Source organism: Primulina eburnea, chromosome 8 (genome assembly GCF_022965805.1).
Source record: "Primulina eburnea isolate SZY01 chromosome 8, ASM2296580v1, whole genome shotgun sequence".
NCBI classification, from domain to species: domain Eukaryota; kingdom Viridiplantae; phylum Streptophyta; class Magnoliopsida; order Lamiales; family Gesneriaceae; genus Primulina; species Primulina eburnea.
In genome coordinates, this window is record NC_133108.1 from 180,366 (window position 1) to 201,736 (window position 21,371).

A 21,371-nucleotide genomic window follows, 5' to 3' on the forward strand; every position below is an offset into this window, starting at 1 on the left:
TGAAAGTAGCCTACGTCCACGGGAAGAAACCAGCAGCCAAAATTTTATTGATCACCCATAGAATTGTTACAAGTACAAGAGAGATGCAATACACAAAAAGAATTGTAACTACAGAGTTTATCCTCTCAATCTTTTTATGTATCTCGCTCCCTCTTCCTTCTTTACTCTCTGGACTCTGTGCATTTTGTGACCAACCAGTGCATGACTTTGATTGCAGTAGAGAATTGAATTGTCTCTCTTGTGTTTCCATGCAAGACCTCTTATATTTCAGTATATTCGTGGCTTGCATAAACTTTGGCTTCCAAGCTATCAACTGAATACCAGACTTCCAACTGACATACGGTTTGGGCCCAACCGAAAGCCATCTTGAAATCTCATTCTTCTTAAAAAAAATAGCTAGCCAACTTGAGAGGCACTCACTGTCATACTACAATCTCCACCTTGACTCCAAGGTTGGCTGTCTTCCTTCCTTGTTTTGTTTTACCTCCATTCCACTGCCTTAACCAAGTCCATATATAACTTGAACTTAGTTAAAGGCAATGTCTTTGTCATCATGTCTGTGGGGTTGTCCTTTGTATCAATTTTCTCCACTTGCACTTCTCCTTTGGATATTACTTCCCTTACAAAATGCAATTTTACATCTATGTGTTTGGATCTTTCGTGATACACTTGGTGCTTGGTCAACACTTTGATTGTCGCAATACACCTCCACCTTGTCTTGGACTTCCCCCAACTCAGAAACCATGCCTTTCAACCATAAAGTCTCTTTAATCCCTTCTTTAAGTGATATATATTCAGCTTCAGTTGTAGATAGAGCAACTACATCTGTAATGATGCTTTCCAAGAGATTGCTGTTCCAAATAGAGTGAATACAAATCCTGATAATGACTTTCTTGAGTCTATATTTCCAGCAAAATCAGAGTCTATATATCCCTTTATTGGATTGTCATCTGTTAACTGTTTTTCAAATAGCAATCCAATACCTGCTGTTCTTCTTAGATACCTCAACATCCACTTAAGTGCTTGCCAATGTTCATGTCCCGGATTAGCCATGTATCTGGATACCACACTCATTCCATGAGCTAGATCAGGCCTTGTGCTTACCATCCCATACATGATGCTCCCAACTCTACTGGCATAAGGGATGTGTTCCATGGATTTTCTCTCTTCGTCATTCTTGGGGGACTGTTGCACCGACAGCTTTAAGTGTTGTGCCAGCGGAGTTGTGACTAGTCTGGACTGATGCATATTGTATCTTTGAATTACTTTCAATATGTATCCTTCTTGACATAAAAAAAGCTTGTGAGTTTTCCTGTTTCTTCTTATTTCCATACCCAGTATCTTCTTGGCATCTCCCAAGTGTTTCATGTCAAATTCAGAGCTCAACACCTTTTTGACAGATTCTATACTTTCTTTGCACTTACTGGCCAACAGCATATCATCTACATACAGTAGAAGATATGTTTTATTTTCTGAGTGCTGTTTGTTTATGTAGACACAATTGTCGAAACTGCTTCTGGTGAAACCAATACTGGTTTTGAACTCATCAAATCTCTTATACCATTGTCCAGTACTTTGCTTTAAACCATACAATGATTTCTTGAGGAGACACACCTTTGCTTGGCTCTTAGGTGTAATGTAACCTTCTGGCTGATTCATGTATATGGTCTCCTCAAGCTCTCCATGTAGGAAAGCAGTCTTGACATCAAGCTGTTTTAATTCTAAGTCCATTTGAACGACCAAAGCTAAGATCAATCTGATGGAAGAATGTTTCACTACATGGGAGTAAATCTCATTGAAATCTACTCCTTCCTTTTGGGTGAAACCCTTGGCAACTAGCCTTACCTTAAATTTTTTCTCTTGCTCTCCAGGTACACCATCTTTGATCTTGTATATCCATTTGCAACCTACCACTATCTGATTCTTTGGTTTTTCAACTAAAGTCCAGGTGTTGTTCTTCATTAGGGAGTCCATTTCTTCATCCATAGCTTCTACCCACTTCTTTTTGTTCTGGGAATATACGGCTTCTGGATAGGTGTAGGGTTCATCATTTTCCACGTCTTCTGCTAGGTTCAGTGCGTAATAAACCATGTCACTGTAGCCAAACTTGGTGGGAGGCCTTATTTCCCTCCTTTGTCTATCTCTGGCCAGTTTGTAAGAGCCAAGATTTTGTGTGTCTTGAACTTGTTCTTGGTGCTGGTGCACACTTGATTCTTCTGGAGTTCCTGTTTCCTTATCAGAGACATCCTTTGAGGACTCCACCTCGACCTGCACTTCATTATTTCTTGCTTGCATACTGTCAAGATTGGTTCTAGGCAGTTTGTATGACATTTTGGATTCATCAAAAGTAATGTCTCTTGTATTGAAACACCTAGGTCCAGTGTTTTCCAGATTCCATACTTTGTACCCTTTTACTCCATCAAGGTAGCCTATGAATGCACACTTTCTAGCCCTTGGTTCGAGCTTATCTTGTTTGATGTGTGCATAAGTTAGGCATCCAAACACCTTAAGTTGGAGTAATCTGCTGGTTTTCCATTCCAAAGATCCATGGGGGTCTTGAATCCTATTGCACTGGAAGGACACCTGTTAATGAGATAACAAGCTGTGACTGCAGCTTCTCCCCAGAAAGACTTTGGCAGATTTGCATTAAACATCATGCACATCATTCTTTCCAAGAGAGTTCGATTCATCATCTCAGCAAGTCCATTCCGCTGTGGAGTGCCACTCACTGTCCTGTGCCTTGTTATGCCCTTGGTTTCACAAAGTTTCTGGAATTGGTCTGATAGAAAGAAACTCCAAGCCGTTATCAGTTCTCAGAAACTTGAGCTTTCTGTCTAATCTATTTTCTATTACAGTGAGCCAATCCTTGAACTTTGTTATGGCATGATCCTTTGTTTTTAGTATGAAAACCCAGACCCTTCTTGAATAATCATCAACTATGGACATATAATATCTTCCTCCACCGTGTGTGGTAGTCCTAGAAGGTCCCCATAGGTCTGAATGAACATACTCAAATGGTCTAGATGTTGTGTGTGTTCCTTTAGAGAACTTTACCCTCTTAGCTTTTCCAAGGATACAATGCTCACATAGATCCAACCCATGTATCTTATATCCACACAACAAGTTCTGTTTTGATAGTTCAATTAGGCCACACTCACTCACATGCCCTAATCTTTGATGCCACAATTTAGATGAATCTAGTTTAGTAAAGGTCATAGTAGAGGTGCCTATTACAGTGGTTCCTTGCAGTATATAGAGTGTATGCTTTTTGATTCCTTTCATGACCACTAGTGAGCCCTTTTGAATTTTAAGAGTGCCATTTTCTACCTTAAAGCTATAATCATTTGAATCTAAAGTTCCCAATGAGATTAGATTCCTTTTAAGTTCAGGTACATACCTGACTTCACTGAGAATTTTGTCAGTGCCATCATGATGTCTTAACCTGATTGTGCCAATACCCTTTACTCTGCAAGATTTATCATTACCCAGTAGCACCATCCCTTCATCCAGCTCTTTAAAACTTTCGAACCACGTTCTTGATGGACACATGTGGAATGAACACCCAGAGTCGAGTATCCAATCATTGTATGAGTTCTGATCTGTGATGGTTAGCACCTCGGCAGAATCATATTCCTCTGAGGCCAGATAAGCTTCACCATTTTCTTTTGGTTTCTCTTGTGGCTTCTTTCTTCTTTCAGGGCAATTCTTCTTGTAATGGCCTTCTTTATGACAATTGAAGCACTTAAACTTTGACTTGCTTCTAGATCTTGACCTGTTCCTGTCAGCTTTTGGAGTCTTCCTCTCAGATCTTCCACGTACCATTAGACTCTCACTTTGAGATTGGCAATTGGTATGCATCTTTCTCTGTAATTCCTTGGCCTTTATAGCAGATTGAACCTCCTCCAAGGAAATAGATTGTTCCCATCCATATAACATAGCATCACGAAAATTCTCATATGAGATAGGGAGAGAGTTCAACAAGATCATGGCCTTGTCATCTTCCATCTTGACATCAATGTTTTCAAGATCATCCAAGATTTTGGTGAAGTCTGTCATCTGTGATGTTATCGTCTTGTCATCAGTAATCTTGAAGGAATAGAGTCTTTGCTTCATGTACAAGCGATTGGCCAGTGACTTAGTCATGTAGAGATTCTCAAGTTTGCTCCACATAGCTGCAGCAGAAGTCTCTCTTGATACTTCCCTTAACGGTTTGTCACCGAGGCAGAGGATGATTGCACTCTGTGCCCTGGCAGACATCTATATTCTATCTTTTTCATCTCCTTCTGTGATTGCTTTATCTCCTTTCAGTGCTTGCTCTAACCCTTGTTGGATTAGGATGGCTCGCATCTTGATTCTCCAGAGGCCAAAATCATTTCGCCAGAAAATTTCTCAATGTCATATTTCATCGATCCCATCTTCTTTGATTCGAGGTCTGTCGTGGTTTCGATTCCACAGACGGCGCCATATGTTAAGAATTGTACCCAAAGAACTCAATGAAAGTGATGACACCAATGACCAAAACTGAATTGTGATCAGTGCACTCACGCGATCAAAATAATCACAACTATATGAAAGAAACAAGAACGCAATCAAATTACGTGGTTCGGCTGAAAGTAGCCTACGTCCACGGGAAGAAACCAGCAGCCAAACTTTTATTGATCACCCACAGAATTATTACAAGTACAAGAGAGATGCAATACACAAAAGGAATTGTAACTACAGAGTTTATCCTCTCAATCTTTTTATGTATCTCGCTCCCTCTTCCTTCTTTACTCTCTGGACTCTGTGCATTTTGTGACCAACCAGTGCATGACTTTGATTGCAGTAGAGAATTGAATTGTCTCTCTTGTGTTTCCATGCAAGACCTCTTATATTTCAGTATATTCGTGGCTTGATAAACTTTGGCTTCCAAGCTATCAACTGAATACCAGACTTCCAACTAACATACGGTTTGGGCCCAACCGAAAGCCATCTTGAAATCTCATTCTTCTTAAAAAAATAGCTAACCAACTTGAGAGGCACTCACTGTTATACTACAAAAAGGCTAGGAATAAGCACCTTAAAAACCACTGAAATGATGTCGGGACGAAACAATTCGAACCATTCATAATCAAAGGGACAGCGGCTGGGATCTTGTTTTCTTGGGGTTCTTGGTCTCGGCTAGGGGGAGTGGTGCACCAGGGATCGGACCAGGCCCTGGGTGGCTGCGGCGAGATGGCTAGGAGGGATCCTGAGAGGCTGGGAATGGGAAGGAGGCACAGGCGCGCAGGCTGGTGCGCGCATGGGCATGCACGCGGGTGGAACCCTGTGCGGAGGAGAGGGGAGCGCGGCTGTGGTCCGGATGGTTTGGGCTCGGCTAGGAGGGGTCAGGGTGGTCCAAGGTGTGTATGGGTCGGGGCCAGAAGGCTGGAGTGGAGGCTCGTGCAAGAGGTTTCCGAGAGAAGTGTGCGTGCGAGGGTCCAGCGTAGGGAGTGCATGGCGGTTTGGGTTGGGTCCGGTAGGGTCCTAAGGAGGGTGTTCAGGGGTCTGGTCCGGTGGGCTAGGCTCTGGCCGAGAAGGGCTGTGGGTTAGAGAGTTGCTCGACAACGTGAGTATTCCAAGGGAGTTGTGCGCAGGTTGCAGGGCCTGTAAGTTGGGTCTAGGTTGGTCTGGGCATGGTCCAGGGGGTGCGTAGGTGGCTTAGGAGTGGTCTGGTTCTGTATGGCTCGAGGTGGCTTGGTGAATTTGGGCGATGGTTCGGTTTTTGGGTTGAGTGGTTCAAAAAGGAGGTTTAGGCGTGAACAGTTGCTAGACCGTGGTCCACGGGCCTTGGTTCGTGGCTCACGAGGATAGTTTAGGGATGAAAAGTCGATGTTTAAAATTTGGGAAGAAAATATTAAGTTTTGAATTTATTCGGGTTTAAAATGCTTTACGGTTTAGTAATTAAGTCATTAAATCGCAGAACTCGTGTTTACGTCTAAGAAAAATAATAGAAGTCAAATTTAAGGTTATATGATGATTTGGGATAGGTTCGGGTCAATAAAAATAAGAAAAAGTCACATTCGGAAATTTTGGGTTCCATGAGTAAAATGGTCATTTTAGATCTCGGGTAGTTGGAAAGGTCTGACAGCGTCTCGAAGATTCATAATACGTGAAAAATGATATTTTTAAATATTTCTGTTAAATTTATGGTATTTTATTATTTATGCTAAAGCTGGTGAGTTGGAAATTCGAATAACAAATATCTAAACATATATTCAACTACCTACCTGTAAGTTGGAAATTCGAATAACAAATATCTAAACATATATTCAACTAATTAAAAATAATTAATTAATAACATTTTATTTAATATTTATAAAATTATACATATTAAAAAAAATAACCCTATCACTAAATTAAACTATGATTTGGGAAAAATGAACATGACTAAATTATATTATTAGAATGGTCAGTCTCTTAAACCAAAATATTTAATTCTTTGTCATATTTGAGTACGAAAATATTTCAACATTTTTAGTAATTAATAATGTAATTTATAAAGGAAAATAACTTTTTTTACCATTAACTTACCTCTTTTTTGGGTTTTGTTAAGTATTTAAAGTTAAGTTTTGGTCGACAACTTTGATTTTTTTTTTCGTCATGTTAATATGACTCATGAATTGCTTATGTGATATCAAAAATCATTGGCTTGTCTAGCGTCAAAAATAAAAATTAATGCACCAACACTAGAATTTGAAAACTTAATAGACTAAAATCCAAAATGAGATAAGTTAGTACACTGACAAAAGAAAGTTACTCTCTCAATTTATTATAACTTGAAGAGTCATGCTACATGTACACGGAGGGTTACACGTTGGGTTACAAAATACATTTGAATTGACAAATCTATCCTAAATATATTTATTTAAAGAATTTTTCAAATAAAATATAAAGATAATTTTGACATTACACATGCAAATTGTAATCCAAATTGTAATCTTCTCTATACATTTAGCATTTTTCTAACTTGAATTGGCTATACTGTAAAATTACTGTAAAATCCTTGTCCACCCCCTATATATATATGTGATTTGAACCTTCATCGTTCCTCACAAGAAAAAAGACACTCTTTCGCAGACCATCTTCGTTGAACTCCTAAAATCAATGGCTTCCTTTGTAATATCTACCATCAAACCCCATAATTATTCGACAAAAATTCCGGTTTGGAATAAATCCCATCTGATAAACTATGAATCCACTTTCAAGAAAACAGTAACGATGAAATTAGTTAAACATCGGAGCTTAACTGTTATGAATGTCGCAAAAAAACCTCCGGCAGTCGCCCCTCCGAAGGAGCAAGTTTGGGGAAATGATCAGAAGCTTGTTGCATGGAGAAGTGTAAAGCAGGAGAGATGGGAAGGAGAGCATGACGTTCAAGGAGAAATCCCGTTATGGCTGGTAATTCGAAGCAAATAATATATGTATTTCTTTAAAATTTAAGTTTAATGCGTATTTAATCTCTTGCTCGGAGAACAACTTATTTACAAAATTAAAATTTATATAAGTATCGATAATATATTCACCAAAACAAAAACATTTAAAATAAGTGGGATAGAAATTACCATTTTTTCTATTTTTAAGCTTTAAGATGACTTCAAAATAATTTGTAATCTGCAAATAATTAATTAGGATAGTGAACCGTGAATCTCTTTTTAAAAAAACTAAGGTAGGCGAAGATTACATGCATGGGATGCCTCATTCCAATTTAATTTTCTTATGCATTATTTATAAGCATTATATATTATGTTGGACTCCATGCAGAGTGGAACATACCTCAGGAACGGCCCCGGCCTCTGTCACATCGGAGACTACAACTTCCGCCACCTCTTCGACGGCTACGCCTCCATTTCGAGAACGGACGCCTTGTAATGGGCCATCGCCAGATCGAGTCCGATGCCTACAAAGCCGCCAAAAAGAACAACAAACTCTGCTACCGCGAATTCTCCGAAGTCCCCAAGCCCGACAGCTTCTTATCCTACATAGGCGACCTCGCAAAACTCTTCTCTGGTGCGTCTCTGACAGATAACGCCAACACCGGTGTTGTAAAACTCGGCGATGGGCGGGTTGTTTGTCTGACAGAAACAATTAAAGGGTCCATTGTCATCGATCCGGATACATTGGATACGATCGGGAAATTCGAATACAGCGATAACTTGGGGGGATTGATTCATTCGGCGCATCCCACTGTAGCAGATACCGAATTCCTGACCCTGTTGCCGGAATTGATAAATCCTGGATATTCAGTGGTGACGATGGATCCGGGTACAAACGAGATGCGGGTTATCGGCAGGGTCAGTTGTAGGGGAGGGCCCGCACCTGGATGGGTCCATTCTTTCCCTTTGACGGTGCATTATGTGGTGGTGCCGGAGATGCCGCTTAGGTATTGTGCACAAAACTTGCTTAAGGCGGAGCCAACGCCACTCTTCAAGTTCGAGTGGCATCCCGAGTCCAAAGGTTACATGCATGTTATGTGCAAGGCTAGTGGCAAGATTGTAAGTATCTTTCTACCTTTTAATTACATTACATTAAGAAATGGACAATTTTTAATATTTTTTGATGGAATATATAAAATGAAATGAAGGTGGCAAGTGTAGAAGTTCCACTATACGTGACATTCCATTTCATAAATGCATACGAAGAGAAAGATGAAGATGGGAGAGTGACGGCCGTCATCGCCGATTGCTGCGAACACAACGCCGACACCACCATCTTGCAGAAGCTCTGCCTACAAAATCTATACTTGGAATATTTACTCCTGACAGTCAACCAAATTTAAATCTTAGATCTTCAACACGAAATTTATCATATCTAAATCAACTGTTTACTCTCTAAGATCAGGTTTATAAGAGAACAACGCATATATTATATTGCTCTCAATTAGTGCTATTTCACTGATGGGTAATAAATTTAAAGTCACGAGGATTTATTGACTAGCTAGCACCTTGCTAGACCCAATGTAAATCATAAACATGATTCCTCTAAATACAACAATAACTTAGGATTCATCTAGTGTTAATCAAACACTAAATCCTAATGGTCAAAATATATATACGGGTCATGAGCCAATCTCTCTTGAAGCAGGAAATCAAAATGATGTATCAAAACACAATTCTGCTAAAAACTTACCATCATGAAATATGAAAAAGGATCGATATTAAGGTAATGCTTCTCGATACGAAACATAATAGCAAAAGCATTATTTTATGAAAACAAATATACTATATGTAAAATCTTAGCGAGTGAAACAACTCATTCACAATTTTGTACCATGGGTGAGTGAATAACGGTCAAGGCTCCAAGAATAATTAATACGAGCCAACAACATTTTTACAAAATCTGGCAATCACTCGTCCATGGGTAACGACATCATGCCCAACTAACAAGACAAACCCAACAATCAAGGTCAATCAACGTGGTCTCACATGAGAGGAATCTGCACACAAGTCAACAATCAGGGGACTACAGTCTCAAGGCATAATCAGAGGTCAACTACAAATCATATGTAGATCACCATTAAGATATAACAATGAAACTCACCAATAAACATATATCTCAGAAAACAGAGCACAAGTTTCAAGAAATCGAAATATGAATAACATCGTATTAAAACTTAACCAATGCCCAAGTGGCAAGATATGAAAATGATCAATGTTGTAGGAATCTACAAATGTACAAAAGATACACGAAAGGATTTTAGAGATTTAGAATAATATGTTTCAACGGATATGGACACAAGAATAATTGAATGTTCAGAATAAACTTTATCATATATTTGTCGCTCATCCTGTGAAAAATCAACAGCCTGTTCAACATATCCTTCACAACTAGAATCTCACAACCAAGTCATTTCAATAGATAAAACAAACAAGATCTTGGCTTGAGAACCTCGATCTTTAAAATTCCACTTAAAAGCAAAAGATGGTCTAAAACAACTATTGCTCGATAACAATAACTATGGCAATTTTGAACATGCAGTCAAAATTATTCATTGGTAGGAATATGACGTTCAGATACGGAACATCATCATTTAATATCATAATACTTCGACGATTTCATAATAGCATGACTTATGTGAACCACAAAATATCATTACTATCCCAATTTATGAATTTACTCAAGATATTAACTCCTTAATTTCACTATACTTAACTTGCAATTATCTGGAGTTAAGTAAATTATTCAGATATAACATATCAGTTACATCAACTCACACTATTAAATCCAATGGAATGATTCCATACAACAACTTTTTACTGATCCAATCAAATTCAATCCATTTCTTGGTATGGATACCCTTTATTAGGACATGCCACAAAAACATTGAAAATACCAACATATCATATAACTAAATTCGAGCACTTGAGTGTTTTCAACTTTGTGATTATTATGCCAACAACTATCACACTAGTTTTACTTGTACGATTCCATCCATATACAATCTCTTGAATGGACTTAACACTCGGGTTAACTTCTAAAATGAACAACATTCACAGCGGGTCTACCATGATTGTGACCCCTGCCAGTAATGACTACACTTTCTCCTTTCATTCTATATAATATAACAAAACAATAAATAAAATAAAAGTAAACAAAGCACATAAACATGAAAACATATTTTCAAGTAACATACATAAGCGCAACGAACATTTTAATGACAAGACTCTAATTCGAGCGTATACCAGTTTAAACTCTGATACTATGATGTGAGGCTCAGTTATTATAATTAAAATTAATTATCAAAAATATTGATTAATTTAAAATACTTTAAAATAGACCTCACGGCCTATAAAAATTTCGACATGACCTCCCCATAAATAGGACATACCAAAAATTTAAAATAACTGTAAAAATAAAAATGACTCAAGGACGACGCTACGGTATTCATAAACACTCACATGCATGTGCCAACCAGGCATAATCTAACAATCCACAAACAGCGGTTCAAATGAAGCCGGAAGGCTCAGCACAACATAAACTAAACACAAACATACAAGAATAACTCTAGATAATAATACAAATACACGGGGCAGCTCCCCAAAGAATAAAATATGACAACATCAACATGATCCAAGATCAATCATGATCTCCACTTACAGAACCTCTGCCTGGTATTGCAAAACTAATTGGGTAACCTACCATGGGACCCAAACAACAGCCATAGTAGCTCCTAGTAAACAACTGGGGTTAGAATTCTAGTATGAAACAGTTCAACAATAATAATAAACATAATCATGCATAAACATATACAAAATGAATTATGCAATGCATGAAACGCTGCACAATAACAAAAGGGTAGGATGAGCCAATAAACGGTACGATAACAACATGAGTACTGCTCGACTAACAACGTTCAGGGGAGTTACATTGTCATGCAACTAAATCGTCCTATTTCAATGTCATGATGCTAATACAAACATCCACGACATTAGCCTACATGTCATGATGCTAACAAAAACATCCACGACTCGGCCTCCAACATCTGATAACAATACAACAGGAAGGTACAATAACGAACAACGTATGATGTCAAAATTTTGAATGAATATCATACAAAAAATGCTTCAAGAAATAAACAAACATAATTTCGGTCTCACGGATAACTCGATTCGAAAGCCGTCAAATTATTCTGAAATAATAGTTTCATGTGCCAAGAATAGTTTAAAATAGAAGAAAGGGTAACAAGAATGATAAGGCTCAACATGTATATCATAATATCATGTCCTATACTAAATACAATAAAATATGTCACATAAATGAACATATAAATCAACGAGATATTTAAATCACACAATCACATAAAACACATAAATCATATAAACAACTTAAATACGAGTAAAATATAATTTATGATTTACTGTCGTATGTTATCAAATCGTAGAATACCTATACCAACTTCAACAACGAACTATCTGAATCTGATCGGCCTAAAATAATGAAAATAAGCCGAAATATTTCCACAATTCACTATTAAACGCTAAAATATTCCAAATTTATCACTTCGATCAACAGGTTTAAATATTCCACCTAACCAGAATAAATTCACTAAATATAAAAAATAACTAAAATAATACAATTATTATTCCAAAATGATCAAAGTTGAATTATTTTAACCAAATATCAAGTTTTACTAATTATGTAACAAAAATATCAACTTGATGAATTATTTACTTAAATTTATCCTGAAACTCCAAAAGTTCACAAGTCGTATAATATTTCTAAAATTCACAATATTCGACTTTCGAAAATTTCTTAGCTCAATAATTGCCAATAATAATTTAATTATTCACGAGTTACTAATATGTTCCAATTAATTCCTAAAATGGCTAAAGTTGAATTATTTTGCTAAAAATCCAACTTAAATGAATTAATTACCAAACTTTATCCCAATATACTAAAAAATTCCAAATATCGTATATTAGTTCCAACAATTCTCAATAACACATATTAAATCCAATATTCGACTAAAACTATCAAGTTATTAAACAAATCGTTTATTTTCCAACTTTTCAAACAATGCGATTTATTATCTCTTTTTCGCTCCAATATCTCCCAACAACTCTAATAACAAACACATTTAAAGATAATTCTCAAAATATAAGCATTAATAAATCGATACTAATTTCTCCGTCGAAGAATTTATACCTTAAACACGTCCAACGCTTGAACCTACAACATTCATCCAATATATACGTCAATAAAACGCAATTAAATCGACGAAAATGAATTAAATCGGAGTGAAAAAAGACCAACTTGGGGAATCCTACCATTCGAACAAGAGATTGAAATTTGATCTCAATATTTCCAAGAAAGGAAGCTTAAACGAACGGTGGTAGTCTTGCGGTGGTGGCTGGTCGGAGACTCACAATCACACTGAAAAGGAACCAAGAGTTGCTTGAAAAATTGGCTGGAAACAGAGAAAACAATAACAAACTTCTAAGCTCTTAAATATATCCAAGAGACCACAAATATAAAAAAACAAGTCAAAAACTCATCGGAGCAGACTAAAGAACTCACGCAAAACGGAGCTGGAATAAATCTTCGATCAGCTGGTTTTCCATTGATTCAGAGCAAGAACAAGGCGAAATGACTTGGGGATACGATTTCTTGGCTTGCTGATCCGTTTCCACGTGGTTGGAGGCAACACGGCGACAGCTGGAGGGTGAAGGACTGGCGTGACTGGAAATGGCAGGGATGTCAGTCTGGTGGGTCGGGTCCGGTTCGGGGTCGGGTTCAAAAATTTTTAAAAAAATTTGTCTCAACCCGATCCCACTCCAATCCAAAAATGCCTAACCCGAATACGAACCCGTGTAACCCGATCAATCCGTGTAACCCGAATAACCCGATTTTATTTATTTGTTTTATTTTTTAAAAAAATTTAAAAAATAAATAATAATATTTTAATTTAAACACATAATAACAAAATTTCTCTTATATATATGATTTAAATTTAAAAGCCTAATTGTAGAAAAATAAAAATATATTACTAAATTAAATAAATAATTGTTTAAAAATAAAAAATATACAAAATAAATATTAAATTATGAAAATTTATGATATAAATATACCATAAATATTTTTTCAGACATGCAATATATAAAAATGTAGGCAACATTTTTTAATTATATTTTTTTTAAAAAAAATTAGGGTCAACCCGGGTTGACCCGAACCCAACCCAATCCAATCCGATTAACTTTTTTCGGGTTAGCTATCGGGTCAACCCGATCTGACCCGAACTCGAAAACCCCAAACCTAAACTTGATTTTTTTCGTGTTGAAACGTGTCGGGTTGACGGATTTTGTCCGATTTTGACACCCCTAGGAAATGGGGGTGAAGGGTAGGGTTACTTTTCTATTATTACTAAATAGGGAAATGTGTGTATATGTAATACCAATAATAGTAACTTATGTTAATCTAACCCGATTTCGTATTTATTTTGCACTCATGTGTTATTTTAACTCTATATGTATTTTATATCATTTTAAATCTCCAATATTCTAAAATACAAAATTTAAAATATTTTCTAAATTTAGTTGGCATAAATAATTATTTTAATTTAACAACTCAATCATTATTTTATGCCAAATTATCGGATAATCAATTACATGGCCTTACAGTGATTGTTATTGTACTAGTGTTGTCACAAAATATTGGAGAGTTTTACAATTATAGATATTTTTTTATATTCATCATCTTGAACATTATAGTCTCTGAGTTGTTGTTGTTTCCAGAACAGTTGAGCGCAACAACTTCTAGAGGCTAAGTGCTCTGCTTCAGTTGTTGAAGTTGCTATCAAAGTTTGCTTCTTGATGAATCATGATATCAGTCTATCTCTTAAGAATTGACATGTTCCACTGATGCTCTTCTTATTTATTTTACAATTTGCATAGTCATTATCTGAATAACCAATTATATTGAAACTAGATTCCTTTGGATACCAGAGTTCGACATCTGGAGTGCTTTGAGCATCCACCATCTAAGTACCAAGTGAAATTATTTAACAGCTCAGTCTGACATACCTGAATTCACATATTAAAAATAACTTTCGGTATCCATATCTCATATGGGTCCAGATTGATATGTCCTTTCGGGATCCAGATTAGAATTATCTAGATAAATTTTCCATTGGGTGTGTCAAAGAGGGTGTGATTCTGTTGAAATCTTACTGGTGTTGTGTGGTGAAGATGAACAAAGCTCTGTTTAGGTTTTTTCTTTGGATCAGAAAGCCTATATCTCTTCTGAACATGTTTCAATTGTAGTAGTGGTTATGTCAGACCTTCATAGAATTTTGTCTGGTTTGACTCTTATCAGACTAGCTTGATCTAAAATGGGAACCATATCCATTCTTGCTGAGTCTATTTTTTAGCCAATTTGACTTAGAACTCTCATCTTCTTCATATCCAAGTCCATGATGCATTTCTCTGTTCTTCTGATAAACAGGCTGACTATTCTGAGATTCTGGCTCTATATGTTCATATTGTGCTGGATCTAACAAATATGTGAATATAGATTTTCCTTTTTCCAAACAGAACTGAGTACTTGTTTCAGAAGACCTGCATTCATTATTATCAAAGCCTAAGTATGTTATGCACTAGCTTGCTTTTGGCCTTCATGCATTCTCAAGTAAAACAGAAGGATTAGTCCAGATGTTGATCAAAATTTTCAAACTTTGATTTTCAATCATTATAACTTGAACCTTAGTCCGCGTGTTCTCATTTTCAGTCATTAGTGTACTCACTTTGGTCATTACACTATTTACCTCATTAGACTGAGTATTTTCTGATTTGCTTAACTTATCTGTCAGACACTTGTTTGTTCTTTGACCTCATCAAATGATTGTGAAATTGTTCTTTCTGCACTCTATGACCATTTTTATTTAGTGCAATGAATAAGTCATCTCGTGTAAAATCATATGAGATAATGTCAAATACCTCATCATTGTTGGATTCCAAATCATCATTTGTCATTAGACACTTGACTAACTCCTTATCACTCTAATTGGATGCATCTTCTGAGCTCGTAGTCTCTGAGTCTGATTCAACCGACTTACTCTTGCTTTCTTCAGCTAGAAACACCTTATGTTCTCTTTTCTTCATGAACGGTGGTCCTTCTCCTTTAAGATGACTTATTTTCATCGTTCTTTGATCTGGTACAGTCAGCAATGAAGTAGAATGTTCTGTCATAGTTAAAACAAGCTTGATCAGAAGAGTTTGATTATGTTGTCATTATTCTTCTTTTAGTAATTTTGAAAGTTAATGTGATTCTTCCTCATAAATTTCCCGAATTTCTTTACAAACAGTGACATGGAATCATTGTTAAGTTGTTCAGCATACTTTGATAGAGATTCTTCTGCTACCACAAGAGCTTTTGTTGGATGAGAGGTTGATGGTTCTTCTTTATTTCTGGTTCCCAGCTCAAACCCATGAGCCTTCAGATCAGCGAACAGATCTTGTAGCTTGAGCATATTTAGGTCTTCTAATTCTCTCATGGAAATGGTCTTCACGTCTCATTCTCTTGGTAAGGCTCTCATCAACTTCATTGCAACCTCTCTTTTTCTGTAGTCCTTCCCAAGAGCAGTCAACTCGATGACAATGCTATTGAATCTTTCATCGAACTCATTCACCTTCTCTTTAGCTTTTATCTTGATGTTCTCGAACTTTTGAATAGCGACCATCTTATTGTTCTCTTTGGTATGGTCGTCTCCTTCACACAGTTGTGTTAGCTTTTCTCATATCTCTTCTCATGTGATACAAGTTTTAATTTTACTGAACATATTTTTATCTTTAGTTTTATAAAGGATTTTTTGGCCATGTTGTCCAGATTAACCTTCTTCTTATCATCAGTAGTCCACTCCATTCTGGGCTTTTCAATCATCTATGGAGCCCCATCTGAAATGGCTATAAGAGTGTTGGCTTTTAATATCTTTATTGGTTCATCTATGATTAGGTACCACATATCATCATATTGAGCTGACAGATGTTTCTGCATTCGAATTTTTCAATTATCATATTCTTCCTAAGAAAATATGGGAATCTTATTGAAAGAGGTCATAAGTGTATAGATATCAAGAGATCGGAAAAAAAACCTACCACTTGTTAGGATCGAAAATGTGTTTAGAATGGGGTGAATAAACACTTGTAATGAGTAAAAGTTTTTTGCAAACTCAAGTTGTGTGAGCACCTAAAGTTGACTTTTCAATCAGACTAAGTACTTCGAGCTACTTAAACAGATAAGTGTAGAATCACCTCGATATACTTAGTGAATATTATAGAATTAATATCAGCTCAGATCAGTTCAAACAGAAAGACAAAAAGTAAATAAGGAACACAAGTATTTGTTTATGAAAGTTCGAAGACTAAGCTTCTACATCTCCCTGTTTTCAGAAGGATTTTACTAGAAGATTTGATTGGTACAACTCTTGAACAAACCCACTTCAGATTGGTTCAACAATCCTATTGAGCTGAAACTCCTAGAAACTAACTTCTTAGCTCAATCTGTTCGGAAACAGCTTTCTAATAGTTACAATGATTTATCACAACACAAATCAGCTCGAATAAACAAAAGATGTATGAGAACACAAGTTGTTGGAATATTTTATGTTTGCAATCTTGATTTTTGATGTTAACAAAACTTGTTATTTTGTTTCTTACAAGTTTACCTAGTGCACAAAAAGCTGAAACTGATCAGGCTTCGAAGTGATTAGTTCTCGAGCCAAAACTGAGCTATCAAGTTACAAACTGAAAGTGCCAACTGATTGTCCAAACAAAACCAGTCCAACTGTTATATCAAAGACCAGTTCCACTGACTGTCTAGCTGATGGTGGTTCAGCAGAAGACCTTCAGAAGCCCGGCCAGCTGATAAAGAGTTCAACTGATGAAGAACTCAGCTGACCAGTTCAACTGAATTAGTGAAATCAGTTCTAGCTAACGAGTCAACTGATTTCACCAGACCAGTTCTAGAACCAGTTCAGCAAACCAGTTCAGTACATCAGTTTGAAATGAACCAGTTCGCAGATCGTAACAAGCCCTTTTAATGGGATCCAACTGTGTGCATAGGTCTAAGCTATTGTACTCCCATAGTACAATAATGCACATTTCAGCAGAACTTAAAGTCAATGATTTCTTGAATGGTTGTCAGATAGATTGTTAGAAACTGAATTTCGGATGTTTGACAAGCTGAAGAATTAAAAAGACTGAACTAACTGATCAAGAAAACTGAAGATTAACTGATCGCAGTTTATCGGTTGCCTTAACTGAAGATTAACGCGTAAATAATCAAGGCAACCGAATCAAACAAACTGAACACCCAGCCAACTGATCTCGCAACAAACTGAACACCCAGTCAACTAACTGATCAGTTGGAAACTGATCAGATATTACATAACAGCTGTGAATGTTATCAGTTACTGCCAATCAGTTGATCTTTCAGTTTGACACGTCATCAGTCAGAGAAAAAGACATTCACCGACCAATAGTACAAATCAGTCTGTAACTATTAGTGGGAACGCCACATTTCAGAAAAAGCTGCATTGTACGAGTGTCAGAAGAATTTTTACGTGGCACTCAACGTATTTAAAAGTCAAATTGTATTCAATGTTACCGTTAGATACAAGCCTATAAATAGCAGAAAAGAGCAGCTGAAGAAGGGTAATCCTTGAGTAACAAAATAATCGAAGCACACAATCAGTTACAAGAAGAACACACAACCATCTTACTGCTACTCTACTGAAATTCTTCAAGCTCACACTTATCATATACATCCATAGCTTTTAGGCTATATTTGGAGCTTGTTAAGCACACTGCAATCATTGTATAACACGATCCTAGAGATCAGTTGTGCTAAGTTTTTGAGTTCAGCAAATTTCGTTGTAAACTAAGTTTCAGTTTTGGCAGTATTAAGTCCAAAACTGAAGTGGGTCTGTACAATCAGTTGTATTGATCAAAGTCTTTTAGTGAATATCATATCCTCGTAATAGAAGGGGTGACGTAGAAGTGATTGAAATCTCCGAACATCCATAAACATATCTTGTGCTTACTATTTCAGTTTTTATTCTATCTTTCAATCAGTTAGTTTCCGCACTTTACTGTTAACTGATTGTCATCGACTGACAAGATTCTGAGTATCAGTTTTTCACCGAACTGACTCAATTTTTCGAAAAGAAGTTAAGAAAATCGTGATGTTTATTCAACCCCCTTCTAAACACTCATTTACCCTTAAATCGATCCTATCAAGTGGTATCAGAGCTGTTGAATCTTGTCCTTGAATATTAATATCCACAAAACAGATCACCATGTCTTCATTCAACAAAATTCCAAAGTTTTCCAGAGAAGATTTCGATGACTGAAAAATCAGAATGCAGGCTCATTTAGCTGCACAAGATGACGACATGTGGTACGTTATTACTGACGGACCCATAAAAATATTAAAGGCAAACACAATAACTGACGGCGCTCCAAGTCGCATTGAAAAACCTCGAGAAGAGTGGACAGCAGAAGACAAGAGAAAAGCTAATCTGGATAATGTGGCTAAAGATATCCTATACAAAACGCTGGATAAAGTCACTTTCAGCAAGATAAAGATGTGCAAAACAGCTAAGGAGATCTGGGAGAAACTGATACAGCTCTGTGAAGGAAATGAGCGAACCAAAGAAAATAAGCTCTCAGTTGCTGTTCAAAAATTCGATAATATCAAGATGAAGGTTGGAGAATCAATGCATGAATATGATGAAAGAGTCAGTGGCATCATAAACGAGCTGAATGCACTTGGAAAGGTGTATTCCAACAAAGAAGTTGCACTAAAAGTAGTTAGAGGTCTTCCCAAGGAATGTGATGTAAAGACCATGGCAATGTGAGAATCAAAGGACCTGAACAAGGTCGAACTTCATGATTTATTTGCTGATCTGAAGGCCTACGAGTTTGAACTACAAACCAGAGAAGGAGAACCTTCTGTATCAGCTGCTACAACTGCCTTAACTGCTGTCAAACTGGAACCAACTGGTTCAGTTGACAAAACTGCTGATCAACTGAGCAATGATGCAATTTCATTGTTTGTAAAGAAATTTAGAAGATTCATGAGAAGGAATCAAGGAAACTTTCAGAAACAATATCAGAGAAACAACTCAAAAGAAGAATCAAATGCTTGCTACAACTGTGGCAAATCTGGCCATTTCATTGCTGACTGTCCTAAGCCAAGGAAAGACAGTCGAGGCTCAGCTGAAAAAGGAAAGAAGTCTTATGAGCACAAAAGAAGGACCAATAATGACAATAAATCATTCAAAAAGAAACATGAAGTGCTTTTAGCTGAGGAAAGCAAGTCAAAATGGGCAGAAGCTGACAGTGACTCAAGCAGTTTGAGTGATGACGAAGAAGAAGTCAAATGCCTAATGGCAAATGATGCAGAACTGGAGTCAACAAGCGAACAGGTATTCGACTTCAGCTCTACTTATTTCACTCGTGAGGAACTCATTACCACATTGCATGACATGGTAAATGAGTATCACAAACTTTCTCGATCATTTGAGAAGTTTAAAGCTGAGCAAAATGATCTCAATGACAACAAAACTGAAACTGATGAGTCAGTTGAACTGTTAAGTCTAAAAAGGGAGATTGCAAAGCAGAAAACCGAAATGATTGAGAACCAAGCTTTGATACATCAGTTAAAAACTGAAATTTCAAAACAAGCTGAACTGATTCGAGTTTGGAACAAGTCTTCAGTTGCATTGACTGAAATGCAGAATTCCCAAAAATCAGTTGATGATAAAACTGGTTTAGGGTTTAACAGTCATGTTGAAAATTCTGTAAGTGATACATAGCCAAAGTTGAATGAAAGCAAAGGAAAATACATTACCTTTGTAAAATCAACTATGGTAAATGAATTATCAGAACCAAATAACCAACTGTTCAATTAACTGAAAGTAAGAACAAGGCCAAAAGGTATGAAATTGGATATAGTTCCAAGAGTTCAACTGATTCAAGAAACCGGTCACCTAAACGATTCAGTTACAACGATCAGTACTCAAGGAAGAACTATTACAATTACTACTACTGTAAGCCAGTTCAGAAACGGTATCGAAAGAACAGTAAGTTGAAAGAAGGTACAAATCATACTGTTTCTTCCTCACATCACACACCTAACATTCAAAAGCCGAGAAAAACTATATGGAACACAGCAACTGGAAACTCAGTTAGACTGATCCAAGTCTGGATTCTTAAAGGACTAATCAGTTTAGGACCCAAATAGATGTGGGTACCAAAATTTTATATTGTGTGTGATTGCAGGTAACAGGTACAAACAAAGAATCAATTTGGTACTTGGATAGTGGTTGCTCGCGTCATATGACAGGGGATGCAAGTTTGCTATCCCAACTGATCAAACACGCTGGTCCAAACATCATTTTTGGAGACAACTCCATAGGTAAAATAGTGGGTAAGGGTAAGCTTATCCATTGTAATTTTATGATTAAAGATGTTTTGCTAGTTGAAAATTTGAAATATAACTTGATTAGTATCAGTCAGCTATGCGATAATAATTTTTCAGTTCAGTTCAATAAACACACGTACACTGTTAAAAACTCAACTGATGATATCATTCTAACTGGCACTCGGTATGGGAACACATACAAAGTCAGTTGGACTGATCAACCTTATGCACCAGTTTGTTTTATGGCTTCAAATTTTTCTAAAAACTGGTTGTGGCATAAGAGGTTGAACCACCTTAACTTTAAGTCTATTGCATATCTGAGTAACCATGATATTGTAACTGGTTTGCCCAAAATAAATTTTTCAAAAGACAAAATTTGTTCAGCATGTCAGTTTGGTAAACAAGTAAGATCTTCGTTCAAAAACAAGGGTTGT

At 36.7% G+C, this 21,371-nt stretch overlaps 2 protein-coding genes across 4 annotated transcripts in view; one reads left to right on the plus strand and one right to left on the minus strand.

Annotated features, from left to right (window-relative positions):
• Window positions 1-6,942: 6,942 nt before the first annotated feature.
• Window positions 6,943-8,797, plus strand: LOC140837858 (carotenoid cleavage dioxygenase 8 homolog B, chloroplastic-like). Its single transcript, XM_073203949.1, is given in 3 exon segments — window positions 6,943-7,864; window positions 7,867-8,513; window positions 8,603-8,797. Coding segments are annotated over 3 exon segments (942 nt in total). The 5' UTR covers window positions 6,943-7,764.
• A 378-nt stretch (window positions 8,798-9,175) lies between these two features.
• The window catches only part of LOC140838125 (mitochondrial import receptor subunit TOM20-like), a 41,852-nt gene continuing 29,656 nt past the window's right edge, over window positions 9,176-21,371 (minus strand). Inside the window, exons 6-9 of one of the 3 annotated variants that reach the window (XR_012119538.1) lie at window positions 13,036-13,197; window positions 12,786-12,891; window positions 12,664-12,687; window positions 9,176-9,454 (exon numbers count right to left, since the gene is read on the minus strand). The gene's annotated coding sequence lies outside the window, so the exon portion shown is untranslated. Of the gene's footprint in view, window positions 9,455-12,663; window positions 12,688-12,785; window positions 12,926-13,035; window positions 13,198-21,371 lie in introns of all 3 variants that reach the window. The other 2 variants (XR_012119537.1, XR_012119539.1) reach the window with 2 other exon arrangements.